This window comes from Myodes glareolus, chromosome 19 (genome assembly GCF_982192425.1).
Source record: "Myodes glareolus chromosome 19, mMyoGla1.1, whole genome shotgun sequence".
Lineage (NCBI taxonomy): Eukaryota > Metazoa > Chordata > Mammalia > Rodentia > Cricetidae > Myodes > Myodes glareolus.
Window position 1 is genome coordinate 975,189 of NC_142044.1, and position 27,894 is coordinate 1,003,082.

Here is a 27,894-nt window from a genome sequence, read left to right on the forward strand (position 1 = left end):
TGTTAGCCACACGGGCTCAGTACCTTTCTCAGTGTGACAGCTTACATGTTGCCTCTTCGGTGGTCTGCACAGGAGTGGCTGAGAGAGCTTCTGCTTCCAGAATACTCCCAGTCTCTTTGCTCCACCCCTACTTCCTGTCTGGCTTTCCCGCCTATACTGCCTGCCTGGCCAATCAGCGTTTTATTAAAATATGATTGACAGAATACAGATAATTCTCCCTCATCATTTCCCTCTTTTTTTTTAAACAAAGGAAAATACCCATAATCCATTTGTTGGGAATGTGGGCGTAGTATTTCATGCTACTTCCTGCTGGTTGGGGGCGCTGATAATCTTATGGGGACCTAAAGAAAATTTAGAGTTATCATCAAGTCCTGACTGGAGTATCCTGTGAGTCTTGATCATCTCAGGCAGCAGTCTTGAACCTGTTCTGGATGAAGAACTCAGACATCTGGGCCATCTATTCCTGTCGGAGATTTTTCAGGTGGCCTCCCTTGGTCAAAGGTGATTTTTCTTAACTCTGAATAAATCCAGAGCCTCTCGTTTTCTGTGGAAACAAAAGCAAAATATCTTCTCCAAAGTAGCATACTTTTTGACTTCAGTTTTGAAGCCAAGGTATTTTCAAAATACCTATCTTGGGTTAGTTCAGTATCATTTATAAACAAAAGTCTTTTAGCAGCTGTTGCTCCTTCCTCAGCATTCAAACAATTGAAAGAGAGCATAATAGCATACAGTATCAAGATTCTCTGTGTATTTTCCATCTTTATGTGGCTTTATTTCAACCTCTATTTCTTTTATTTTTACTTTTAACTTTTGGCTTTTTTGAGACAGGTTCTCTGTATATATCTTTGTCCTGGAATAACTCTGTAGACCAGGCTGTCCTTGAACTCACAGAGATCCTCCTGTCTCTGCCTCCCCAGTGCTGGGATTAAAGGTGTTTGCTACCACACCTTGAACTCAGAGATCTGTCTGTCTCTGTCTCCCAGGCATTGGGATTAAAGGTGTGTGCTACCACACCTTGAAGTCACAGAGAAAATCACACACAAGACTCCATAAGGTTATAAACTGATTGGCTCATTAGGTCAGGCTTCTTGTTAACTCTTATAACTTATATTAACCCATTATCCTTATCTATGTTAGCCACATGGGCTCAGTACCTTTCTCAGTGTGACAGCTTACATGTTGCCTCTTCGGTGGTCTGCACAGGAGTGGCTGAGAGAGCTTCTGCTTCCAGAATACTCCCAGTCTCTTTGCTCCACCCCTACTTCCTGTCTGGCTTTCCCGCCTATACTGCCTGCCTGGCCAATCAGTGTTTTATTAAAATATGATTGACAGAATACAGATAATTCTCCCTCATCAGGACTCAATTCATATGGTGCTCAGTTCTCATACATGTTAACATTACCAGTTAGTGAATAAGGGAATTTCTGTCTCTCTCCATATAAAGGGTATGAGGAAGCCTCTCTGCTCCCCTCCTGGAGAGTCAGTGAGAAAACAGACACCTGTAGATTTACAACAGGGTGTCTTTGCCCTTTGATCCACCCGCATGTAAATATCCTTTCTTGGATATCAGATGCACTGAGCCCATTTTTTTTTCCCAAATGGCCATAGACGTAGGTACGGCTGTGGGTAGCTGAGGTGGTAGGACACCCACATCTTCCTTAGAGTTGATGACCATGCGATAAAGTTGGAACTGCCTCAAGGTGATTTGCAATTTTCCTTTATATGTTTGAAGACACTTAGTGCAATCTCTCTCTTGCTCTTGGTCACACGGTTAAGAGCAGTTAGAGCTGCGGTATCTGCAAATAGCGAGAGAAGCTCCGTGATCTAGGACAGGGGTGAAGGGATGGGAGAGCCAGGCATGAGACAGGCAGCTGTTAGTGCACTGTCCCCCGTGGTCCTCACAAAGTGCTTTTTGTGAGTTGGAGTTCTCAAAACGGTGGGAAGCCCCGAGTTTTGAGCAGCGTGGGCTGATGTGAGTTAAACTGAGAATCAGCAGCTAAACCTGCCAAGTCCTCAGAGTATAAGCCCTGTTTCTGAAGGAAGATTTGGATTTTCAAAAACTGGGACCTACCTGACTCATGTGACATGCTTTGTTTAAGCCCCTGGGAAGCCTGCCACTCTCTGAATGGAGACAGGAGAGGTAGATGGTGAGTGGGTAGATGGGGAAGGGGAAGCTAAGGTTGGCATGTAAAATAAACAAAAAAAGTTATTTAAATAAAACTTTTAAAAAACAGGACTTAAAGGTCTGAGTTTAGGAGACTTTTTTCAAACCTTTTTTCAAACCCTTTAGTTTGTGGGGCATAAAATTTCAAAAGCCTTTAAATGGACTGAGGGTTTTATTGTCAAATTAAGGATCAGAAAACTCAGGAGTCAGCTCAGTCAGTAAAATGCTTGTTCTGCAAGCAGGGAGACTTGACTTCAGATCCCTGGCACCCATGTAAAATGCCAGGGTTTGTATCACGGGCATGGGTCTGCAATCCAGTGCTGAGGAGTCAGGAAGAGTGGATCCCTTGAGCTGGGTGGCCTACCTACTTAGACTAATCAGCGAGCCCCAGGTTCAATAGGAAACCCTGTCCCATAAAAATAAGGTAAGAAAGTTATTGAACAATAAACTCCACGTCAACCTCTGGCCTCCTCATGTACTCACATGGGCAAGTTCACTCTCCTTCATAGACACACTAGGAAAATGGTCCTCAGAGAGGTCAAACAGCTTCCCCAGTATCCTGCAACCAAGATTCAAACCCTTTAGTGTCGTGTTGCAAAGCCAGTGCTTTAATCACTAATGTCACACTGTCCTGTTCTTTTGTTCCTTCTAACTTCCACCCCGCCCTGGTCCCACACATATTCCAATGCCTCCTATGACTGGAGGCAAGGAATGACCAATTGACAAAAGCCCTTTTCTGGGATGACAGACAACTTCCCCATTGTAGCTCCTGTATACTCATAGGTCATTGTGACTGCTAGTGAGCCTCGCACTCCTCCCAGGGAGGCAGGCAGAGGGCTTCCAGAGGAGGGGCATGCAGACAGTGGCGGCCCTTTCTTCCAAAGGCAAAGAGAAGTCCAGCTCCAATTCACAAGAACCCTGCAGCGGTGGAGCCAAGAACAAGGATGACGGAAGGGAGAGGCCCATAAACACAAGACAGGGAAAAACAAAGCTCTGCCAAGACCACACTCTGCAATAGAAGCCTCTCCCAGCTACATCCTATGCTTCGAATAAGCTTCCAATAGCACTGCCCTAGTCAGCCACAGGGTAGGGAGCTGCCAACGCTTCCATAAGAAAGTCCTTGTTCTTGTGCTGAAAATGGAGTGAAGCATTGGGAGTTTATTTTTGGTTGAGATTCTTCCATGTGAACCACTTTTTAGTTCACTTTCCATTGACAGCTGGCTCATCAGTCAGTCCAGGGATGAGCATCTCCACTGACTAGCCACTCCCCACTTTACACCCTGCGGAAAGTATCAAAGCAAGCTCCCTAGCTCTATAATTGGGATTGTTGTTGCTCAGAGCCAGGGTGATCTTGCAGCCGAGCAGGGATTCCCGGCACAGGATCCAGGCTACTGCACACATCCCTGCCCTTGGTGCCAGCTGTGCAAGGCTCACTGGGTACTTGTAGTTTCCTCCCAGAAGGGTGAGCAAGCAGCCCAGGCTGCAACAGCTGCAATTCTATGCTTTAGGCTGACCCACAGGATGAGGACTAGCCCCGATCAGTAATGGCATTTTCTTTTCTGCTGTAGCCTTGCTCCCATATCATTCCTCACCGTGTCTCTAGTTTCACCATTCTCGACTGTTCATGAAGCTCTGGTTCACCATCTTCCCTTCCGATTTCATGAGGTCATTTTTTAAAACGATCTTCCCATAAGACCTGTCAAGTTCTTTTTTTAATTGTTCTGGTGTTACCGTGGGCTCTAAAATCTCCTCCTCTGCCACAGTGTCTCCCCTTGAAGACTCCATGGGTTTCTCAGGTTCCTTGGAGCTGCTCTATGGTCCCTGGGGTTGCTGGCGGCCACTGCCATCTTCCCAAGATAATTCGACTATTTTGCATCCCTCTCTTCACTAGCACTGTCCAGTGTTGGGAGATGACCTGCAAACCCTCTGCATCCACAGTCACGAGGGGTAACCTTTGAGGCATAAGCAAACCATGAATGTAGTGCAGAGATGAGAAAGCTGAGCCACAGAAGCGTATGTCTCAAGAGCAGGAGCTGTGCACAACTCATATGTAAAGAGCCGTGCACAGCAGGGCTCCAGAAGCACAGGCTGGAGCCTGCAGTTAGGTCAACGGTGTATTGAACACTACAGAAATTTTCTAGTCTGTATTCCCTAGGCAGCGCTATGTGGCAAATGCTTGTGTAGCATTCGCATTGTGATAATCTAGGAATGACTGAAAGTACACAGGAGGGTTTGTGTCGATGCCATGCAAACTCTTCCCCATTCTATATAAGGAACGCCGGCATCCTCTAATTTTAGTGTTCCTGGAGTTCAGGAACCAATTTCTCATGAATAATGAGAGAGGACAGTATGTGAAAAGTGGGAAATCCTATTTTAAAGTTCTCAGGTACTAACTCACATCATCTGTCCCCATCTCTCTGCCTCCTGAAGATGCCTTTGTCAGGTGTAAGCGGGATCCACTGCCTCATTTGCTATGATTTTCAGTCTCACGTCACCATAGACAGCGGTCTCTTTATGGATTATCTGTTCCCAAAAGGAACACCAGAGTAAAATAACAAGGAAAAGTACAAAAACCTTAGAGAAGAACAGTAATTAAATAAGGATTAGGCTGTGGGTTATTTAAGTGGCAACCACATTTCTAGAACACAGACTGCCACACTGTGGGAAGAGCCTGGGTAAAGAGTTGGTAGTGCTGGATTCCTGAGACCTAACCAGACCCTTACAAATAACAGGGTTTTTGCTACTACCCACACCCTTCCTTACTAACAAGGATGACTTCGGAACCAGCTTCTGTCCAGCATCTATCCGTGTCCCTCCAGGACAAGAACTGTGGCAGCTTCTGTTCCGTAGACAGCTGCTATTGCTGCCTGTCCAGCATCTATCCGTGTCCCTCCAGGACTAGAACTGTGGCAGCTTCTGTTCCATGGGCAGCTGCTATTGCTGCCTGTCCAGCATCTATCCGTGTCCCTCCAGGACTAGAACTGTGGCAGCTTCTGTTCCGTAGGCAGCTGCTTTGCTGCCTGTCCAGCATCTAGCCATGTCCCTCCAGGACTAGAACTGTGGTTTATTTTCATTTGGGGGAAAAAAAAACCCATCCCTTCCTATTGTCAGTCCTTGGAGCTTGGGTGGGGTTGGCCCTATTCCTGGCTTTGCAGATGGATAGTGATTCAGGCCTTCACTTAGCTCGAGTGTTTATAATGACCTAATGAGACAAGAGAGTCAAGCTCGGGTCAGTGGTGTGTGTGTGTGTGTGTGTGTGTGTGTGTGTGTGTGTGTGTGTGTGCAAAAATGAAATGCTGGGTTTTTTTTCCTTATTGAGGGTAGTGAGAGGGTATGACTTGTGGGCTTGCAGTACCAAGTGCACCACCCTGCCATGAGGAGAAAAGCATTAGCCCTGTGATTTGGCCAATATGAACACACTGTCCTGAACTTTTCAGTTCCCACACCAATTATTTGTATTACACTAATTTGAGTCTTATTTTTAACAACGTCTGTCTGACTTTTACTTCCCTATCACAGATAAAGAAAGCAGATCTTGCCAAAGTGCCATATGGTAGATTGTAGTTACCAGAACTAGGCAATGAACTGGGTTGCAACTCTTAGCTCTTGTACTCCACAGCTTCTCTTACATTTCTGCCTCCTCACCCTGTAGGCACCAAACTCACTTTGACAAACATTTAGCAGTCAACCATTCTCAAAGCTGGTGGCCCCAGTGGGTACTCAATGCACAGTCCGTATTCGCTGTTCTTTCCTGGTTCCAGCTGGAGTTTGGGTCACACAGGGCAGGACTGTCTAAATAGACCTCAACCTGCTATAAAGTGAGCATGTCCTGCAATCTTCATTTCCCCCTTTTCCTTAACCAAGAGATCTACAACATTTTACCCAATTACTGAAACACTCATGGAAAGAGAAATACAGGGGAATGACCGTCTGGCAGGATCTTCTTGCTATACGTTGATTTCAGACAACACAGTCCTAGCTCAGCTAGACCTGAGGAACATTGAAAATAGCCAGCAGAAAAGACTTAAACAGGAAAACACAGAGTGTCTAATTAGAATAATTCCTGAGAAGAAAGCCTGTGACTGCCTGGGCCTGTATCCTGTAGAGAAATATCTTAAATATTTTCCCTGCTGCCTCCAACCCCACCCAAGAATAAGCTGCATAAAAAAGAAAAAAAAATCCACCATCAGAAAGACATGCTTCCAAAGGGTCATATTAGCAGTTACTGGGCTATTTAGGAAGGTCTTTGGAAAATAGCTAGTGGAATGAGGATTCATCTTCTATATCATCATCTGGGGATCTGTGATTACAAAGGATGACTGCTCAGTCAGTTTACCATAAAAGCCACACAAAATTACCAGCAAAGGATGTGTTTGTGCTTGATCTCTCACAGGATTGCTGTAGAAACCAGGGACAGATGACTGAGAGCATTGCCAGTAACCAGAGGCCAAATCCAAGCTTTGGCTGCTGCGGCAGCTGCAGCTTTTTGCATTATTTAAATGACTTTAATGTAGCTGTTTGTACAAATGTTCGTGTTTGCTTTGAATGGAAGACACCACCATCTCATTCCAGTGCTGCAAAGAATCCAGGAACACACCCAAAAGAAAAACATTTATACGAAGTCAACAAGTTACCTGGTGACATGTAAAATGACTGGTTCACATTTTTTGCTTAAGTATCAATTTTTTTCCCATAAGAAGTCAGTAATTCTGTTTTGAACATCCAAAAATAATTTCCTTATCTAAAAATAGCACAGATCACTGAAAAATATATGCATTTTCTTTGGGAGAAAATAATAGAAACAGATTACAAAATAAATCCTGACTTAAAAGCACATGCAGAGTCTTCCCAATCACCAGCAAAGCAAAGGACTTCACAGGTCTGCCAAGTTGCCCTTTGACCCCAGTGATCACTTGAGCATATAAACTTTTGTTGAATTTTTGTTTCATGTTTCTATTGAACTGTTTGTGTGTATATGTATACACACATATATGCTCTACACCATTTAGATTATACAGTATGTATATAGCTGTGTCTTGTAGTTCTGTTAGCAATCCATGTTTCCAAACTGAAATTAGAGAAGGTTCTCTGTACACAAGCGGAGTAAGGATTTAAAGTTCTCAGCTCTCCGTAGTATTCTAGAAATTTTAATGGGAGGCTATGGAAACACTTCCCTCCCAAGCGACAAAGAACAGGAATATTTGCCTTCTTCCCCCACTTCTCTGTTTTGGACACTATTTTTGAGGATATGATGCCTGGAATGGAACAGCCATCTTGAGGCATGAAGCAAGTTTGAGTATAAAGTCTTTTCCATGTCTGTGCCAAAGATGACAGAAGAACTGGATGGATGGGGGAAGTTAGGAGCCTGTGAGCATGGGAGCTGCTAAGCCTATATAAATCCAGATTCCTTATAATGAAAACAGAAACTACCCTAGTTCTTGGGTACTGCCAGTTAGCATTTCTGTCTCCTACAATAAAAAGTGTTCTAACTGATCACATCACTCTTACTAAAGATAGAAGCAGCTGTGTTACCTCTAAGAAGGTTGATCTGGGATAACTAAGAGAACAGAGGTTTGGAGCCAAACATTGCACTCAGACAGATTTCTGAATGAGAACACTGAAGATGCTTGTTGCAATTTCACAGTTTCTGTATCAGCTGTAAAATTGTGTGTGTGTGTGTGTGTGTGTGTGTGTGTGTGTGTGTGTAAGAAAAAGGGGCAGTGCAGGAGAGATGGCTCAGTGACTAAGAGCACTTACCACTTTCCACTCTACCAGAGGGCCAGACCTCAAATGCTAGCATCCACATTACAAAGCCTGGGACTCCAGCACACAGGGATCAGATGTTTTTTCCTTGCTTCCATGGGTATTCACACATACACATGTGAATACACACAAGCAGACCACATACACACATACACACACACACACACACACACAGAGAGAGAGAGAGAGAGAGAGAGAGAGAGAGAGAGACGCATACACACTTTGTTAAAATGTAAAGAACAATGAAAACCTCATAAGCTTCAGGTCCTTAAAACTATAAATAAGTATAACTGTCCATATGTCACTTAAGCACACAGTAAGTGCTCAATGAATGTTCACTCTTTGTGCCCTTTCCCTCTATTAGTCCATATGTAGAATATAAATATCAGTGAAATAGGAAGTGTGCCCAGTGGTGAAGTCAAAAAGTCATTGGTTTTGGTTTTTTTGATTTTTGTTTCTTTTGATTTTTTCTTCATCATCTTTATTTGGGAACAAGAGAACTAACAGAGTTCCACATGGGAGGCTGGAGCTCAAAGAATTGCTTTGATCACAGGCCTATCTGTGCTGTTCCTCATTTAGTAACTGCTACCGTCTTTTGTTGAGCTTGCTACCATCTGTGACTCAGCTTCCTGGTCCAACCATCTGATCAATCCTCTCTCTTCAGAGATGCCCGATCTTCTGGGCTGCTTCAGGCCACAAAATGTCTATCTACTACAAGCTGGAAACCTTTAAAATTCAGGCTCATCTGCCTTACTAAACAACAGAAGTCCCTGGAAGAGTGATCATGATGCCCTGGCATTCTCAGAGTATGTGGACCTAGTCACAAGCACGAAATAGCCTATACTCTGCGACCTAAAGCCAACATCTTCGTGGCCTTCCAGGACACATACTCAGAAATACCTCCTTCAGATGCATTTTCCCTCCCTAGTGTTGAGGCACTGTGTGGCCACCTTGGAAGAGCTCTAAACTCCTTTACAATCAGGTTAACTGTCCCTTCTCAAGGCATGAACACACGTTCATCTTACTCACTAGTGTGGCAAACCCTCACCTGACAGCAGTGTAGAAGAACAATCAAGGAACTTCACCCTTAGCTCTGGGAAGTCCAACTTTACCTAAATTGAATAATCTCTACTCTCTTGGGCGTGGTTATATCATCTGGAAAATGGACGGAGTACATGGAGCACTGTGCTTGGCATAGGGCATTCATTTGCTGGAATGGATGTTACAGGTCCTACTGCAAACTAGGAAGTGACATCTCTTCTTGCCTGTGAAAACTCCAACACATGGTCCACCAAAACTGTCATCTTAATTTACATTGGTCTATAAGGCAAATGATTACTTCTATTGATCTAAAATAGGTTTCTAAATGTGTCCTATATGTAAGCACTGGAGGCCCAGCAGTGAACAAAGGTTCTTGACAGCTTAGTCCATGGGAAGGAGCAAACTCAGAGACAAAAATCATGATATGAACTGAGACCGAGTCTACAAAAAGAAAGAACTGTGTGAAGGAATACAGAGTACACAGTAGGAGGGCGAACATCATTTGTTTGGGTCATCAGACAAAGCCTCTTACAGGGAGAACATCAGAAAAGCTAACAGGAGCATGGTGTTCCTCTGTACATTAGGTGGATGAAATATGCATCCCCAGCCAGAGATGTCACCAACAACAAGACAGATTCTCACAGTGTGTCCTGTCGATACCCCAACAATCCTACACCATCACCTCAAGAGGGACAATCTGCCCTATGATCACAAAATCTTAACCAGAATGTTCCTGGGTTTTAAAGGCATCCTCCTGCACCCAGTTCTCATCGTGATGTGCTGAACTTTCCCAAGTATCTGCTGCTCCATTACTAGCAGAGAAGCACTGGGCTTTAATGATCCTATTTTCTCAGAATCCTGAAATTTAGTACTGAAGCTTGAGGTTACCCCCAGCCCCATCTGCTCACTCTGCTCCTATCTGGCTTGCTTTCCATGACTCATTGTTCTAACCCACCATATTTTAGAGCTGTCTATATACTCAAGTCCGACTAGGAGACCTCAGAGGATGTGCACACATCCATATAGAAAAGGAGAAGGATCCTTGGGAGGTGATTGTGCAGAAGCCACTCTACTTCTCTTGTTTCCAATGACAGACGTATGTGCCACAGACCTCACAAAAGATCATCAACATTTCAACATTTCCATTTGCTTTCCTGCCCCATTTCATTTTCCTGCTTGATTTCTAATATGCTGTGAGGGTGATTTGGCACTCTAAGATTTTTTTTTTGCCTGAGGCTTTTTGCAGGTAATAGTTGCTCTAGCCATCCTCCACTCCAGTCTTTAATTCATTTGTATTAGGTTCATACATCTCCTTCACTCAAAATTGTCTCCACTCTCTACTCCAGGACATTTTCAGCATTCATGCTCTCTTAATCACAGCTCTATTCTTGTGAAGAGACACCATAGTTGTGAAGGCAACTCTTATAAGAAAAAGCATTTAATTAGGACTTGCTTAAAGTTTGAGAGGTTTAGTTCCATTATCATGGTAGGGAACATTCAGGCAGGCATGGTTCTGGACAAGTACTTGAGAGTTACATTCTGATCCACAGTCGGAGAGAGAAAGAGATAAAGAGATAGAGATAGGTGGAGAGAGGGGGGAGAGGCAGGGAGAAAGAAAGAGAGAGAGGGAGAGAGAGAGAGACGGGACCTGGCATGTGGTTTTGAAACCTAACCTCAAAGTTCAACTCCAGTAACACACTTCTTCCAACAAGGTCACACCTCCTTCTAATTCTTGCAAATAGTGCACTCCCTTGTCTAATCATTCAAATGTATTTTTATTTAAGCCCCCACATGTGTTGTGTCATTTCTACTTAAGTATCTGAGCTATAGGGATAGAAAAGATGCTTTTACTAATTATGTTCTTTGGCCTGGGATCCAAAGTCTCTGGTAGGGGCAGACAGGTCAACACATGAGCACAATAAACTGAAGTGTGGCAGAAACATTGAAGAAATTTTACAAAGGAAAAATGATTCAAACCTGAAAGATTAAAATTAACATCACAGAACAAGTATACCTGATACACATCTGAAATAATTTTCTTGTTCAACAAGCAACTTATACAAATGAGAGGGTCCAGAGGGCCAGATGTGAGAACAGGACAGTGATTGGTGAAGTCCACCAAAAGCTACAGCCAAAATGTTACATAACCAAAAGAAAGAGAATATAAGCAATTTTAAAACATAAAATAAAAATGCACAAATCTGTGAGGTAGTAAATCTTACAAACGAGAAGAAAAGCGTGCCCTCTCTTGGGCACACTGCATATAATCATTACTTCAACTATCTGAAAACTGGCGAAAGGGAAAGAATCCAGCAATTGGCACTATCTGTCTAGGAGAAACATTTACCCATGAAGGACCAGGGAACGGCCTTCTCGATGCTAGACGACGATTGGGGAAAGCTTGGGGGATTGGGATGGGGGGAGGGTGGAAGGATGGATATGGGAGCAGGGAAGTATATATCTCAACTAAGGGAGCCATTTTAGGGTTTACAAGAGATTTGATTCTAGAGGGGTTCCCAGGTCAAAGGAGAGATCCCCAGATTGTTCCCTGAACAGCAGAGGAGAGGGTGCCTGAACTGGCCTTGGCCCATAACCATACCGATGAATATTTTGCGTATCACCGTAGAACCTTCATCTGGCGATGGATGGAGATAGAGAGAGAGACCCACATTGGAACACTGGACTTAACTCCCTAGGTCCAAAGAAGAAGCAGAAGGAGGAAGAACGTGAGCAAGGAAGGCAGGATCAGAGGGAACCTACACCCGATGAGGAATGGAGAATGAGACAGAGACCCACATTGGAGCACTGGACTGAGCCCCCAAGGTCCAAATGAGGAGCAGAAGGAGGGAGAACATGAACAAGAAAGGCGGGGCTGTGAGGAGTGCGTTCACCCACTGATACAAGGGGTCTGATCTAATGAGAGTTCACCAAGGCCAGCTGGTCTGGGACTGAACGAGCACGTGATCAAACCGGATTCTCTGAATGTGGCCGGATTCTCTGAATGTGGCTGGCACGGGGACTGTCTGAGAAGCCATTGATAAGGGCACTTAGACTTGTTTCCTCTGCATGTTCTGGAAGAGGGGGGAGGAACTTGAACTTCCCACAGGGCAGGAAACACTGACTACTCTTAGGGCTGGAGAGGGAGGAGGGGAGGGAGTGGGGGGAATGGGAGGGTATTGGGAGGAGGGGCGGAAGTGGAAACTTTTATAAATTAATAAAAAATAAAAATAAAAAAAAAAGATACTAAAATTGTAAAAGAACTGAAAAGACCAGGAAACCACTGCTCTGTAAACCGGAGAAATAACTAACCTGAGTTTGGATGGCTGGGAATGGCTGTGACACCCTGGGTGCCATTCCAGGGGCTACTTGCTGAAACAGAGGGAAACTATGTCTTTGTAAAAGAAGGAGGTGGAGACACCCTTCTATCCTAGATGTAAACTAACAGCATAGTAGCAGATGCCTTCACTCATCTAGTCTGGTGCATCAGGATACTACAGCCTACAGCCTCCGGTAACATTTTTACCAAAGGTGTTTCCTGGAATTTTCAGTCTATAAGAAATAAAAGAGACCAAGGAAAAAGTTAAGTAACTCCCAAACAAACAAACAATAAGGGAAGTCTACAGTATAGGACCTCCCACAAACATCCGCCCAGCCTTCTTCAGAAAACCCCTGTCAGGAAGGGAACACATAAAAGGGGGGGAGGGGAGATTTCTTGGTGTTGAAAAAAGACCAGAGAATTATAACAACAAAGTGCAACGCTACAGTTTCTCAGGAAACTGGGAGTCAACCTCCCTCAGGACCCAGCAATTCCTCTCTTGGGAATATACCCTAGAGATTCCCAAACATACTACAAAAGTGTTTGTTCAACTATGTTCATAGCAGCACTATTTGTAATAGCCAGAACCTGGAAACAGCCTAGGTGCCCCTCAATAGAAGAATGGTTAAAAAAGGTGTGGAACATATACACATTAGAGTTTTACTCAGCGGTAAAAAATAATGACATCTTGAATTTTGCATGCAAATGGATGGACATAGAAAACGCTTTACTGAGTGAGGTAAGCCAGACCCAAAAAGAGGAACACGGTATGTATTCACTCATAAGTGGATTCTAACCATAATTTAAGGTCTTTGAGCCTATTATTCGTGATCCTAGAGAAGCTAAATAAGAAGACGAACCTGATGAAGATTATTTAGCTATTCGCCAGGAGGTAGGAAATAGTCAAGAGTCCCAGGTAACCTTGGGTGCATGGGGGGTGGGGGGGTGGGAGGGTTGTTGGAAGGGGAGAGGGTTAGAGAGAAGGGAGTAGGGGAGGAATGGAGAAAGCTCGGTTGACCGAGATGGGGGGAAGGGAGGAAGGATGAATGTGGGATTAGGGAAGAATATATTTCAACTAAGGGAGTCATTTTAGAGTTTACAGGAAACTTGATTATATATGGGATCCCAGGTCCAAGGAGAGATCCCCAGATTGTTCTCTGGACAGAGGAGGGGGTCCCTGAACCGGCCTTGGCCCGGGACCATACTGATGAATATTTTGCTTATCACCATAGATCCTTCATCTGGCGTTGGATGGCGATACAGATGGAGGCCCGCGTTGGAGCACCGAACTGAGCCCCCCAAGATCCAAATGAGGAGCAGAAGGAGGAAGAAAATGACGAAGGACTGCGAGGGATACTATCACCCACTGATACAAGGGGTCGGATCTAATGAGAGTTTACCAAGGCCAGATGGACCGTGACTGAACGAGCATGTGATCCAACCAGATTCTCTGAATGTGGCCGGATTTTCTGAATGTGGCTGGCCTGCAGTCTTTCTGAGAAGCCATTGACAATGACACTGGGACTGGTTTCTTCTGCATATACTGGATTTTTGGGATCCAGTCTGTTTGGATGCTCACCTTCCTGGACCTGGAGGGAGGGGGGAGGAACTTGGACTTCCCACAGGGCAGGAGACCCTGACTGCCCTTGGGGACAAAGAGAGAGGAGGAGAGGGAGGGGGGGAGTGGGAGGGCGTTGGGAGGCGGGGCGTAAATGGAAACTTTTTATAATTTAATAAAATTACTTTCAAAAAAAAAAAAAAAAAAAAAAAAAAAAAGTGCAACGCTACAAAATGATTATGTCCTTTGCGGGGGGCCATCCTGTCCAGCAGGAATGAACGCCACCAAAAACGAGAATTCCTTCTCTGGTCACATCTTTATTTGGAGCATTCCCTTGAGGAAAATTGGGGGAAGGGAAGATAGAGCAGGGACGAGAGAAAGCTTAGAGAGAGAGCGTTGGGCCCCAAGGCAGCTGCTTTTAAACGGTGGAGCGGCTTGAACGCTGTCCTGATTGGTTAATGCCATTCTGCTGGTCTGAGCATGTGCAGGCAAGGGTGCTCAGCCCCACATGGCTACCTCCAAACTGCAGGACCACCTGTGCCTCCAGGTGGCTCCCTACAGTCCTTACTGTAAAATAATCTTGAAAATGAAGAAATTTGAATATACACTGGATACTGGCAGTAACTGAGGACTCTAATTTATTACAGTCTGATAATTATCTGAGACTACATAGCAAAGTATTCTTATTTTTTTCTGAATGCACACCAAGTATTTAGGGGGTAAAGCACCAAGCAACTAATTTCCAAATGGTTTGCAAAATATGCATATTTATACAAAATGAAAAAAGTCTGAAATCACTGAATATAAGTGAAAATATATGGGAATATTTATACTTTAATATATTTAGATTTTTAATTTAAAATGTTTGAAATGAAAAAAATCAAGGTAAGATAATAGAGGACTTACTGTGAGCACATTAGGATTCTGGGCCTTTTTGTCAAAGGACTTGAACAAGCAACTAACATAGTCAAGTTCACCTCATAATATTTTTAGATGTACCTATTATTCTCACTCAACCACATTTATTGGCCACCGAATATTATATGAACCTTAAAATAAATGCTGTAGGAGACACAAACTGAAATGGTGTTACCTGGCTACAGATAAACTGTAAAATATGTAGCCCAGGCTAGACCCTTCTTGTCTAGCATAACTAGGAGCATTAGGAGGAAAGGCAGTGTGCAGTGCTTGAAGGTATAAGCTGAACCTCAATGTCTGCACATGCTTCTCAGAAGGAAAGGACCAACAGGTGGCTTAAAATTGCCTCTCAGCTTTTGCTGTGGGACAATGGTCTATACCCTGTCACTTGTATTGTAATAAACGCTGATTGGCCAGTAGCCAGGCAGGAAGTAGAGGCGGGGCAATGAGAATTCTGGGAAGAGGGAAGTTTCAGTCAGCAGTCATCACCCAGTCACCCAGACCCGGAGGAGACGAGACACAAGCAAGCAAGTTGTGACTGCCTCACCTAAAAAGGTACCAAGCCACGTGGTTAACACAGACAAGAATTATGGGCTAATGAAAGCTATAAGAATTAGTTAATAAGAAGCCTGAACTAATGGGCCAATCAGATTATAATGTAGACCTCTGTGTGATTTCTTTGGGACTCAGTGACTGCAGGAACCGGGAAGGACAGACACTTCAGTCAACAAGCCCTGGTCCCCTAATCTCTTTATTTGTTCACACCAAGAACTCTATTCCCATGAAAGACACTGGAGAGTTTATACTTCCTTGAAGTGGTTTAGGTCTATATAGTCAGTCTAATAAGGTTCTAGTATAAAGGACCTTATTTAGGTCTCCTGAATTTTGCTAAGGGCTTTGTGGTTGTTTGAATAGTTATGACCCCCATAGATTCATGTGTTTGAATGCTTGACCCATAGGGACTAGCCACTATTAGGAGGTGTGACCTTGTGAGAGGAAGTGTGTTACTGTGGGGCAGGCTTTGCGGTTTTATGAGTTCAAGCTACAACCAGTATGGCACACAGTCTCCTGCTGCCTGCAGATAAAGATGTAGAGCTCTCAGCTGCTTCTCCAGCACCGTGTCTGCCTGCATGCCTCCATGCTTCCACCATGATGATAATGGACTGAACCTCTGAACTGTAAACCAGCCCCAATTAAATGTTTTCCTTTAAAAGAGATTCTGTGGTGATGGGGTCTCTTCACAGCAATAGAACAAGAGCGAAGACAGGCTACTTGCAAGGTCTTTCTTCCCTGATAAAAAGCAGATATAAAGAAGCCTCTCCTACCTCTCCCTCTTTCTTGCTCATAAGTACGGCTGGTGAGGGCTACTACAACTGTAGATCAAGAAGAAGAAGGCCAAGAAAAGAAAGGCAGAAATGTAGACCAGATCCTTAATATCATGGAGTCACTGACATGAACCTGTAACCCCAGACTACTAGACTTCTTGTTATGCAAACAAATAGTTCCCTTTATTCCGAATTACTCACATCCAGATTTTACCACTCGAAACCAAAACCTTCACCCACCTCTACCTGGAAGGATCCTGTTAGGATAATACCTTTAAAGAAGTCTTAACCACTTTGCTGAGTCACCAGTCCTACTGAGCTCCAATGATATGCTTGCTAATGTTTGGATGATAGAATGGTTCTCACTGATCAGCTAATATGCTGTGAACAACATTAGGTGCAGGCTCTGTGCCATCTAGATTCAGAGAGCCAGATACTTGCACTAAGATACTCCATCCATGGATATATAGATGGAGCCTAGATCAGAAGACTGAAATCTGGCCTCTCATAATTACTGACTTTGTAATTTGGGTCACAAGGATTGAAGTGACTTTTAATAAGACAATTATTATACCAGAGACAATGTAAATGGATATTCTTTGTAAGTTACAAACTGACACCCAGAGAGATGGGAGGAGATGAAATGGAGAAGAAGAACTAACACAAGGCTAGACTCTTGGTGTTGAGGTGTCGAGGTAAATGGGGGTCTGCAGAAACCAGTTATGAGCCTGAAGAGTGAGATGTAGTTGGAGAAGATTCCAAAAGCAGAACTGAACATGCTAAAGGCAAATAAAGCAAAGTCAGGGGCTGATGGCTGGTGCTGTCTTCCCACTGCCTGGACACTTGAGGAAAATGACTTCATGCAACTGTAACTGTGCATGCAGCCTCTCCAAGGCTGATAGCTCCAGGGCAAAGAGTGCAGAAGTGTTTTTCTAAATGTTCAGAGATCAGATCAGTTTATCAAAGCATCTCCAAGACTGATTTAAAAATATCACCTTAGGTCAATGTGCCTCTTTCCACAGAAAAGTCACCACAGTAGACTAGAGAGGGACCCTAGAGGCTAAAAGTAGAGTTAGAATTTGGTAGGGATTTTTGTAGCACGGTTGTTTATTTTTTTTTGTCCTTCACAGCATAGCACAAACCCACCACACACCAAAAATAATGAGTTAAGAAATCAGAAGAGAAGCCAGGAATGGCGGCTCACATATGTAATGCCAGCACTCAGTAGTAGGTTAAGGCAGGAGGATCACCTTGAGTTAAAGGCTAGCCTAGACTAGACTAAAGAGTAAGACTCTGCCTCAAAAAAAATTAATAATAATAGATGAGAGAAAGAGACCAATCAAAAAAGGGATTTTGTAACAAAACTTGAAGGTGAAAGGGGTCCAGGGACTTAGTATGATGAGAATGACCACAAGGCCCTCACATCCCAGATTATGAAATAACCGAGAACTTTGTAAAGTTTTACCTAAAGAACAAGAGTGAGGAAAGCTATTTAGCTCTTTCCTTAGCACATTGATCTAAAACACTTGCCAGCCTCATGTGGAAAAAGAGGGGGTTGGGAAACAGACCTCACAGTCCTGGGTAAAAGCAGGGGAAAGCTGAGGTCTGGAGCCAGAAGAACTGGGGTTGTATTTGTTGACCACTGTGTCTCTGAGGTCTCCATACAGGCAGCAATGGATGAATGAGTCCCTAAGGAAGCAGTAAATTTGGGGCCAAATTTGTTATTCAAGGAAGCAGTGGGGGAGGGAGGGAGGGAGGGAGGGAGGGAGGGAGGGAGGGAGGGAGGGAGGGAAGGAGGGAGGGAGGGAGGGAGGAAGAGAGGTACTATGGTCTGAACACAGTTTCTTTTTCCTGCAGTGGAAACTTTGTGTTCATAGTGGCAATGTTGAGGAGATAGGACCTTTAAAATGTGGGGTCTACTTTGGGAAGGAATTAAGATAGTTCCCTGCTTAGTTCTTACAAGAGTTGTGATACATGTGGTTCCTGACAAGCCCTAGCTACTTGTTTTATCATGTGATTTCTCCCTATCATGTCTCCCTATCATGATATCAGCTGCCATAATAAGAAGCAGACAGCAGAGGCTGCACCAAAGCTAGTATCATGTTGGTTGGGCTGTCAGCCTCTAAACCTGTTAGCGGCAAACCTTTTCTCTTAAGAAAAGTATCCAGCCTCAAATAATCCACTATAGTAACAGAAAATTGACTGATAGAGTGTTTCAAGTGGGCCAGCTGGAAAATATAGGCTCTGCACCTATGCAAGAACAAAGCTTAGTTAGATGGAACTCAACTGGAATGCCAGAAAGACACTGCATAAATCTTCCCCAGAGGCTCCTTCCGGAAAATAAACAAGCAGTTATCAATCTACAATCTACATATCAGTCTGTATAAAAACTTGAGGACACTTAGAGATCTGTGTTGATTGCTACTTTGTTAACAAGAGCAGAAGGAAAGCAGTCTGGATGTACATCCACAGATGAGTGGATAGTGAAGATTTGGTACAAATACACAGTGGAATTTTATTCAACCATAGGAAAATTGGAATTTTCAGGAAAATAGATGGATCTGAAAAGTATGTTATGCAAGATAACCCAGACTCATAAAAACAAAACCTATGAAGTTCTTTCTGATGTGTGAATCCTGGCTTGTAAACATGTGTGTGTAGTGATGAGTGAAAATATGGGTAAAGCCTAAAAATCTAGATTGGAGACCATGAGAGAATAAGAACAGGTGCTGAAGGGGAGCAAGAGGACAGATGTGGTGTTAAGAGGAAACGAGACTGAGGGACTTACCAGAAAAATTGGAGGGTCAGGTGGGAAGGTGAGACTGGAGGAGAATCGATTAAAACACACTCTTTTCAAAATGCCATAATGACATCTAATATTTTATGTGCTAATTTCTAAAAATTTAAAGAAAAATATCTGGCTTTAAAACATTAGGGCTGGCGAGATGGCTGAGAGGGCAAGGACACCTGCCACCAAGTCCGACAACCTGGGCTCAAGCCCCAGGATGCCCTGGTGGGGGGAGGGAACTGATGTTGGTGAGCTGTCTTCTGACCCCCTCACCTGCTGTGGTATACTCACACCCATACATACACACAAACAAATGAGTTTTTTACTTACTAAAAAATATTCAAGTTCAGGAAATATGCATAAAGGTCCTATTGCCCACTCTTTGGAGACATATCTACATGAGGCCTTCATGGTGCTAAATAAACTCTGGAGTCCCGGAGTTGTTGCCCCTAACATACATACAGCCTGAACAACTTCCTACCCAGGCATCAGCTCCTCATTTCACAGGGTCTCTGAGCATCAGGTCAGGTTGCTAGTCTTATAGTAGAAAATATTTGTGTGCCCAAGTTTGTTCCTATAAATAGTTGAAAGTACGTGACAACTATTTTGGTAACTGACTTAGTGTTAGGGACTGTAAGAACTGGGGTGCATTCTTCAACCAGACTTCCCAAACTTAATACTGGAATCTGACCCAGATGATTTTTTTAGCATCTTTTTATCCCAATTACTTGTCAAGTACTTTATAGGACTATGGAAAGAATGAAATTAATACCCATAAGGTTACTATAAAAGTCCCCGGAACGTGATAAGCCTTGGAGACTATGCAAAGACTGTACATTGTCCAACAGAAGACCTAACCATCCACACCTCAGGCTATATTTAGAGACCAGGTTTTTAAAATAGAAGGGGAAGTGAAAGCCCCTCAGGGGATCCCAGTTATGAATGGCCTGCTTCCTAGGAGGAGGTTCCAAGGCATGCACCAAGAAAAGACCATGTGAGTACACAGATCTGTCTGTAGCCAAGAGAGATGCCCTCAGAAGGAATCAATCACCATGGCAATCCCTCAATCTTGGACTTCTGGCCTTCAGAACTGAAGAACTAATTTCCATAGTTTTGTAGTCCCTAGTCTGTGGTACTTTGTTCAGGAACAAAACTAATGTATACCCAGAAGAACTGGGGTTGTATTTGTTAACAACTGTGTCTCTGAGGTCTCCAAACCGGCAGCAATAGATGAATGAGCCCCTGAGGAAGCAGTAAATTTGGGGCCAAATTTGTTGTTCAAGGAAGCAGTGGGGGGGGGGGTAGGGAGGGAGGGAAGGAGGGAGAGACAATCAACACATTTAATATATTTACTCAACTAACTCTGGAGCATCTGAATATAAACCGAGAACAAATGTATTTGTTCATCCAACACTGGAGCACTTCTTTTGCCTCAAACGCTGCATATTTATTTGCTCATCATATTCATCATATAAGCCTATCTTTTTATCACAATTTTATTTACTGTGGGGGGGATGGGCATGCCATGGCATGCATGGGATAGTCACTTTGATGGAGCTGGTTCTCTCCTTCACCTATATGATGGATTAAACTCTGGTCTTAGGCATAGCAAGAACCTTTGCCCAGAAAGCCATTATGCCAGGCCCCAGTGCTGTTTCCTTGTCAGTTAGAACCCATCCCTTTTCCTAACAACTTTCTATGGTGTTTGGTCATCTCGGAAGATGGCTTCTCCTGATGGGAACAATCTTTTTTTCTGGGTGTGAAATGAGCAGAACCTACTCTCAAGATGCTATGCTGGTAAGCTTTGGGAGTTACTTGTGGCTGGGTTAATCTCTTTCCTCATTCTCACTGAGTTGGTCATTGTGTGAAGCTAGGGCAGGTATTTCTTTAAAGTTCCCAGTTAATTATAACATGCAACCAGGGTTGAACACCATTACTCTAGTTTCAAAGACATCTTCAAAAAAAATACTTTTTTTCCTCATTTTTTATTAGTTCTTTGAAGGGCCTCTAAGGTCACCCCCGCTTCCACGCGTCACCAGCAATTCATCCCCTGAAAGCTCCTGGCTCTGCCTGACTACTAAATCAAATCCCACTTAACAGGATTCCCCCACATAATTCAAATTCACGACAAGATGTTAGAAACACTAAATTCCCATGAGGAGAACCTGGAAAACTCATCATAAACAAGACTAGTTGGCTTCCTCCAGAGCCACACAAAATATTAGTCTCTGGGAAGGGCAGGGCCTGAGAAGCAGGCGTTTGTGTGTCCTGTGTAAGCAGCCAGGCAAAGGCCTGAGGCCAGGAAGCCGCTTATCTAGGCCAGAGTATACCACTCACTCTAATAACCCCTCCAATTGTGATTCTGCAACATGAAATAGAACAGTAACACAAGAATTTTATTACTATTTTTCCACCATACATGCACACTTGCAAATATTTATGCTGCTTAGGAATAGGGAAATAATCGCATTATTACCAGGGTATCAAATATCAACTACAACAACCAGTAAAAGATTATGTTGGAGAGATTAATTTCACAGAACACAGCAATCATAACAGTTCATACAAGTGTCTATGTTAACAGCAGGACAGACTGACATTGTAAAGGGTACCTTATATCACAGTCTTAGACGGATTTACAACCAAGTGGCCTCTTCCTTTGCTGATGTGGGGGACAGCAGAATATCCTCAACACCTTTGAGTTACACTAATTTTGAAGACACACTTATGAGGCCCACTTGTGGAAAATCATTAATTTACACAAAATGGACAGAAGCCGTCTTGCTGTGATCATCAGAGTGCACCCCGCAACTATCAACACCAGAGTCCCAATCTCCCAAAGTGCATCTGACTGCATAGGCTTAGTACCTTGGACTTCAATAAACAATGCAGGAGGAAGAGGAGCTACAGGTGAAGCTCGGTTGCTCATAGCTGATGTTGGATGCTGCGAGACAGAAGGCACACAGGGTCCAAGGACCACTTCCTCTACACCTGTTTATAGAAATTTACATAACAAGGAGCAAACAGTATTTTAAAGCAAATTTGTACAGCTCTATTTTCCACATTAGGCAAAACTACAGAAAGTGGTAAGATTTTACTTAGAGGCTAAATACATAGCATATAGCGTCATCTTCCACACATACAAGGCTGCACCTGGAACAGGAAAACATCCAACACAGTAACATTGTTTTTGGTTTCTTTCTGTGACTACAAAAAGGAAAAAAACCTCACTAATGATGATAAAGATTGTCCAGAACTCTGGGTCCATCCTTGCCCAGGTGTCATACTTACTAACAACCCCTCTAGTTCTCCCTTCCCAACCCTGAGTAAGGTCTCTCCTGTCACCTCCACCGCTGAGACTACTCTGCAGCCAAGTTTCTTCTGGTCCACTCCATACCAGGCTCATACCTATTCCATGTTCTTGGCCTGATTTCCCTGCCTATCATCCCCTGACCACTGAGTCAAGGACCCCTTGCAGAGGTTAGGATTAAGTCCTTCAGAGCATAATGTGGCTTTGAGGAAGGACTGGCTGAGAGAACTCTACACACAAGGCAAGTCAGGACACAGGCAAGCCTGGACAGAAGAAGCCCAGCTTAGTCTGTACACTTACCAGAAATGTCCAGAACAGGTTCCGCCTGTGCCTGTTCCTGGGAACACCTAGGGATTCCCCCATAGTGAGTATATTTGCACTAAGAAGCAAAGGCAGCCAAGGACTGTTGAGTGGGAAAGCTGGGGGGCTGAGGATCCCAGCTGCACAGGCCACCAATGGAGACATTAGGAAAAGAAACACACAGAAGACAAAACTGGAGACCACAACACTGCTGCCTTAGGGTTTCTAATTCTAGCAGATGTATACAACTTTAGAGCACAGAGTGAGTCCAGGATCAGGACCCAGATCTGACCATAGACCCTCTTGAGGCCTTCTGGTTTTTCTTTATCCTATCTTAGCTTACTACATGAGGGTGCAGAGAAAGCCCCTACCTACCTCCCTAGCTGTATAAAGCCTGGTTGATGATGTTCTTTGTCTGAGCTTTGTGATACTATTTTAAATGTGGGTGGCAGGGGTTGTGGGGGGATGAGGAGAGTAGGAGGGTCAGGAGGTAGGTAGATAGGGAAGAAGACTAAGTTGCATGGGGGTATGAAGCAAACACAGGCATACAAATGAAAAATCTCTCTTCCTAGCCTTCCATTAAAGTATTCTTGTCCCATCTTAGCAGAGAATAAGGAAAGTTGACACAGATTCCTAGTTGATAATGCTGTGGTCCAAAGTCCTACCATCCTCAGGGCTCACAACATGACAGCAACAAGCATATGCTCACAAATACCAGGTTGCCCACCAAGAGGGTTCCTAAAGTCTGGAGAGAGTAGGTTTGTAGCTCATGCACTGGGAGGAGGGTGCCTGGGTCGATAGGCAGTTCTTGAGGTCTTTCATGAACAAGTCAGTTGGAGCCAGAAGCCAACAGTCAAAGGGCTGACGTAGCCAATAGTCAAAGGGCTGATGTAGCCAATAGTCAAAGGGCTGACTGCAAACAGGAATGGTCAGACTCTGATGAAGGTTCACTAGTAGAGTGGCCCAGAGGCAAGAAGAGATGTGTGAAGTGAAGAAAACAAAACTGACTCCTGCTTGCCCTTGACCTCATCCACACCCAGTAGTCTGCTGGACCCTAGGCTGAAGCTGGAGATAAAATAGGAAGAGCCTTGGTTACTGTCCCCAGACCCACAGATAAATTGTGGCTGATGGCCAATGCCATGTGCACTGGCTTCATCTTGTGATGTCAACAGAGAATCTTGCCATTGATAACATGCATGGCTAAAATGAAGACAAAGCCCCGCTGACTGGTCACGAAGTAGCCGTTGCTTGAGTATCCGTCTGGACGATGACTCAGAATGTCCACATGAAAGACAGGTGGGGAGGACCAGCGCTAAGAACGGGGACTGGGTCATGTAAAGCTGTATACATCTTAAGTGCTTAATATGCAAGCAGTGAGCGTGAGATCACACACCATGTGACTCTCGTGTCAAGGTGAGGCCATGGGGAAGCAAGGAGCGTGATCACAAACGCCACATTCTTGAAAAGTTCAAGATGGCTACCGTGTACATCTTATGAGATGGCATGAACACCAGGCTGACAACCAAGCCCACGTGGCCAACCTAACAGCAGGAGGTAGGAGGGAGATCTCTGCAACATCACTTGGGCTGCTTCACCCTAGGCTCAGCCATCTCTGCTGGCTGCTTTGCTGGACCTGGCCTTTCTTCCTTTCCTTTCTCTCCCCGGGCTTCTTCGCTGATTAGGTAGTACTGTAGAGGATTGGGCCACAGGTCCTCGTTGATTATCTCAACAATCTTGTCAGACTCAATAGAGCCGTGATTTGAAAACCACCCAAAGAAGCTACCATTATTTTCTGGGTTTTCCTTGCTTAGGGACTGTAGATCATGACCTGGGAGCCACTGGATTGGAGCTGAGCGAGACACCACTTGACCGGAGGGCCCACACCCATATTCCTTGACGAGCACCTTATTTTGGAAATAGGGGTTTCGGCCAAAGTAGAACTTGATTTTGTAGCCCAGTCTAGCAAGGCCAAGCTCTTCCACCTCCAGTCGGTTCAAGTAGGTCAATACCTCCTTATCTTTGGTATTCAGAAAAGATGACAGCTGGGGATGATTCTGAAAAGCTTGCCCCCAGAAGCCAGGGATGCTCTGGATAAGGAGGTTACGGCGCTCTAAATGGTGAAGTCGCAACTGGCCAAACTTGCGAGAGAGCCTGAGATAGGCCCTGTCGGCCTGTGCATTCATGGTCTCCAGCTTTAGCTGGACCGTCTCCAGGGTATCCATGCTGCCTACTGTCACGGAGGACCCTGACCCAGCATGCTTCTCTGCCACCTTCCTTTCCTCCCCCACTGGGACAGCGACACATGGCCCCGCGGAGCCCATCTTTGGTTTCCCACTGACTGTGGCCTGAGGTCCCCTCCCCGCGGCGCTCCGAATATCTGAGGCCTTCCTCCCGGGGACTCGCCGATTTCCAAGGCGGGAGCCGTGCCGCAGCCTCGCCAAGGCCCCCACGGTTCCCACGAATTCGGTGTCAGAGGTCAGGCGCTCGGCGAGGGATGCGGCCCTCTCCAGGTCCGGATCAGGGGCCGCCAGCCCGCGCTCGCCCGCAGCCCGGGCCCGCAACGCCAGGCCGCAGTCCAGCGGGAGGCGGCGGGCCGCATCGTCCCCGAGCTCGGCTGCTCCCGAGCCTCCCTGAGCAGCTCCGGCCTGCACCTGCTCGGCCGCGTCGTCCTCCTCGAGCTGCGGGTCCTCTGGCGACTTCGCATCACGCCAGGAGTCGTCCTCGGCGGCGCGGACCCGGGCTCTGGCCCGGCCTTTGCCCCGGCCTTTGGCGCGGGAAGACCTTCGACCCCTACTACGGCCGCTCATGGTGCCAGCGGACAGGGCTTCGGAGCTGGATCAGCCCGGGGTCGCTACCGAGCCGGCCTCTCCATGGCAACCGTGACGTCATCACGGCAGGACCCGCTGTTGCCAGTGATTGGCTCCGCTGCAGCGGCTGCGCACCAGCCCACCCTTCACACGCCGCACCCCCTTGATGTCATTTTGCTGTTGAAAGTTAGTTTCCACCTGCAGCTGACCTTGGTTGTGTTGCTGATTCATCTCCCAGCATTGATCGCGAGCGTGTCCCCAGGGGCTCATAAGACACAGCCATTGCTCTTACAATGGCATCTTGAAGACAGCCACCACCAGTCGGCATCGCCAATTTTTCTACTCTTCCTCTTCAGTTATCTCGTGTGACATCTCTCATAATTAAATGTTCATCGACATTTCTGTCTCATCACATAATTATTCTACTGTGATATTTGCCCCAGCAACTTAACTCTAATGTGTAGGCAGATGCCATAATGCTGATCTAGAATGATTTAGAAAGAACAAAAAGTCACAGCAGCTAATATTGTATAATCAATCATACACAAAAGGCACTTTACTGAATGTTTTTCTGCGTTATCTCTGTTCATGAAGGAGGTATTGTTATTTTTCCCAGTTTCTTGATAAAACTGCGGCTGAGAGGCTGGCTTTGCAATTCAGTGGTAAGACACTTGCTTAGCAAATGTGGGAAGTCCTGGGTTCAGTTCTTAGTGACAAGGTGGAAGAGGAGGAGGAAGAGGAGACGAGGAGGGGAAGGGTACTAAGGAACATTCTGGAGATCACACAGGTAAAGAAAGGCTGCCATGGCTTATCTGGCTACATTATTTATGCTCACACAGTCTGTTGGCCCTTTGCAAATGACTGTGCTGGCTCCTAAAAAAGACTGTTAACAGACCCAAGACTCTTCTGCCTGGGTCCGGGTTCTCCAGCTGCCTCAACCTACACAGAGTTGCGCTGTGAGTCTCAGTCCAGAGCCATATGTAAAGGTCCTGAGTCTACGCTGCTGTCGCTGGGATAGGACACATAGAATGAAAATATCATTCTGGGAGTATAGAAGGATTTTCAGGTGAGATTCCGAGACAGAGCGCCTATAGGAGCAGGGAGGAGGCCCTAGAAAATGAAGCTGTCAGACAACCTGACTGAAATTCCCAGAGTAAGTTCCAGATCCTGTGGCCATGCTACAGGACCACCAGGAGTGAGGGAATCCATGACCAGTATGGATGTGTGATCAAATCTTCAGAGTGCATCTTCCAGGTTCAAGCACAACAAAGCCCTTGCAGCAGTGACAGAAAAGCGACTCCATCAGCCACTAGGGCCTTGACCCCTCTCTGCTCCTTTCAGGTAGTGTCTTTGTAGAACCCGCAGCTGGGCAGCATCCGGAAGCTTGCTCAAGGTGCAGACCTCCCAGATCAGAAACTGAATGTTAACAAGCTCTCAGGTGGCTTTTATGTCCATTAAAGTTTAAGTGTAGATGATGTGGTGGGGGACATTGCTCTGAAACAGGCCCTAGTTTGAAAAAAGCCAATTCAGGTGAGTCTTAACGTTCTCAAAGGGCAGGCAGTTGCCTGGAAGGCTCCAGATCCAACACAGTCTCGCCTCTAATCGTCTGTCTGCTCCCCTCTCCAATCACTCCTGTCTCTGGGCTCAGAACCTCTGTGCTGGCCCTTCCTGCTACTTTAAATGCTCCATACCCCCATGTGTTCTGGGCCCCTTTCTCACTCTTACTGCCATCATATTTGAAATTGTCAAATCCTCCCATTTCTGCTTATTTTCTTGTCCATAGCACCTATCCACGTTCTATACACTGTCCGTAGTTTGGGGATATATAATCTTTAAAGTATATACATTTATTTATTGTGTGTGTGTGTGTGTGTGTTAGTTTATGTGTAACACAATGCAGGTGTGGAAGTCAGAGGACAATCTGGGGAAGTGGGTTCTTTCCTTCCACATCATTGAGTCTGGGCCTTCCTTATTGTTTTTGCTGCTCTGTGTACCCTATGTACACAGAGGCCAGAGCCTCTGGGCATCTCTCCTGTGTCTGCCTCCCATCTCAACATAAGAGTGTGAAGCCACTGTACCTCATGTCTGATGTTGTTGCTGCTTGTTTGTATTTATGTGAGCTCCAGGGATTGAACCCAGGAGGTCAGGCTTGCCCAGTTACATCTGTTCAGAGTTCCCTGGTTTATTGTTTAATTGTCTGCTCTCCAGAATGTCACCTCCGTGGACAGAAGGGTCTTTGTTTTGTTCACCGTATCTTCAGTTTCTACACACAAATAGCATTTAATCATTATAGACTGGAAGAATCGAGTAAAGCAGAGTTTTTAAAAGAGTTTATAAATGATGTCTTAAATTCAAAATACTCCCTTTTTCTTCACAAAAGAAAGGCTATTGGTAAAAGCTATGTTCCCAAGTCAGCCTGCAGGAACCTATTAATCTCAACATTTAGCCAGAAATCTGTTGTTTGTTATGGAGTTCCCCTCAGGGACAGTGTGTACGTGAAAAATCTGGGGTGACAGATGAAAAACGTAAATTGAGAAGATTGCTATTTAACTAACAGGGATTCATTAGTCCAGAGGTCACCTCAAATCCTTGTTGAAGGCCTCT

At 44.9% G+C, this 27,894-nt stretch overlaps 1 protein-coding gene across 1 annotated transcript; it reads right to left on the reverse strand.

The window, feature by feature from the left end:
* Window positions 1-21,248: 21,248 nt before the first annotated feature.
* Window positions 21,249-25,361, reverse strand: Tspyl5 (TSPY like 5). Its single transcript, XM_085679132.2, has one exon. It carries the CDS (start codon window positions 25,288-25,290, stop codon window positions 24,061-24,063), a length of 1,230 nt encoding a protein of 409 aa, XP_085535258.1. The 5' UTR covers window positions 25,291-25,361; the 3' UTR covers window positions 21,249-24,060.
* Window positions 25,362-27,894: the final 2,533 nt, after the last annotated feature.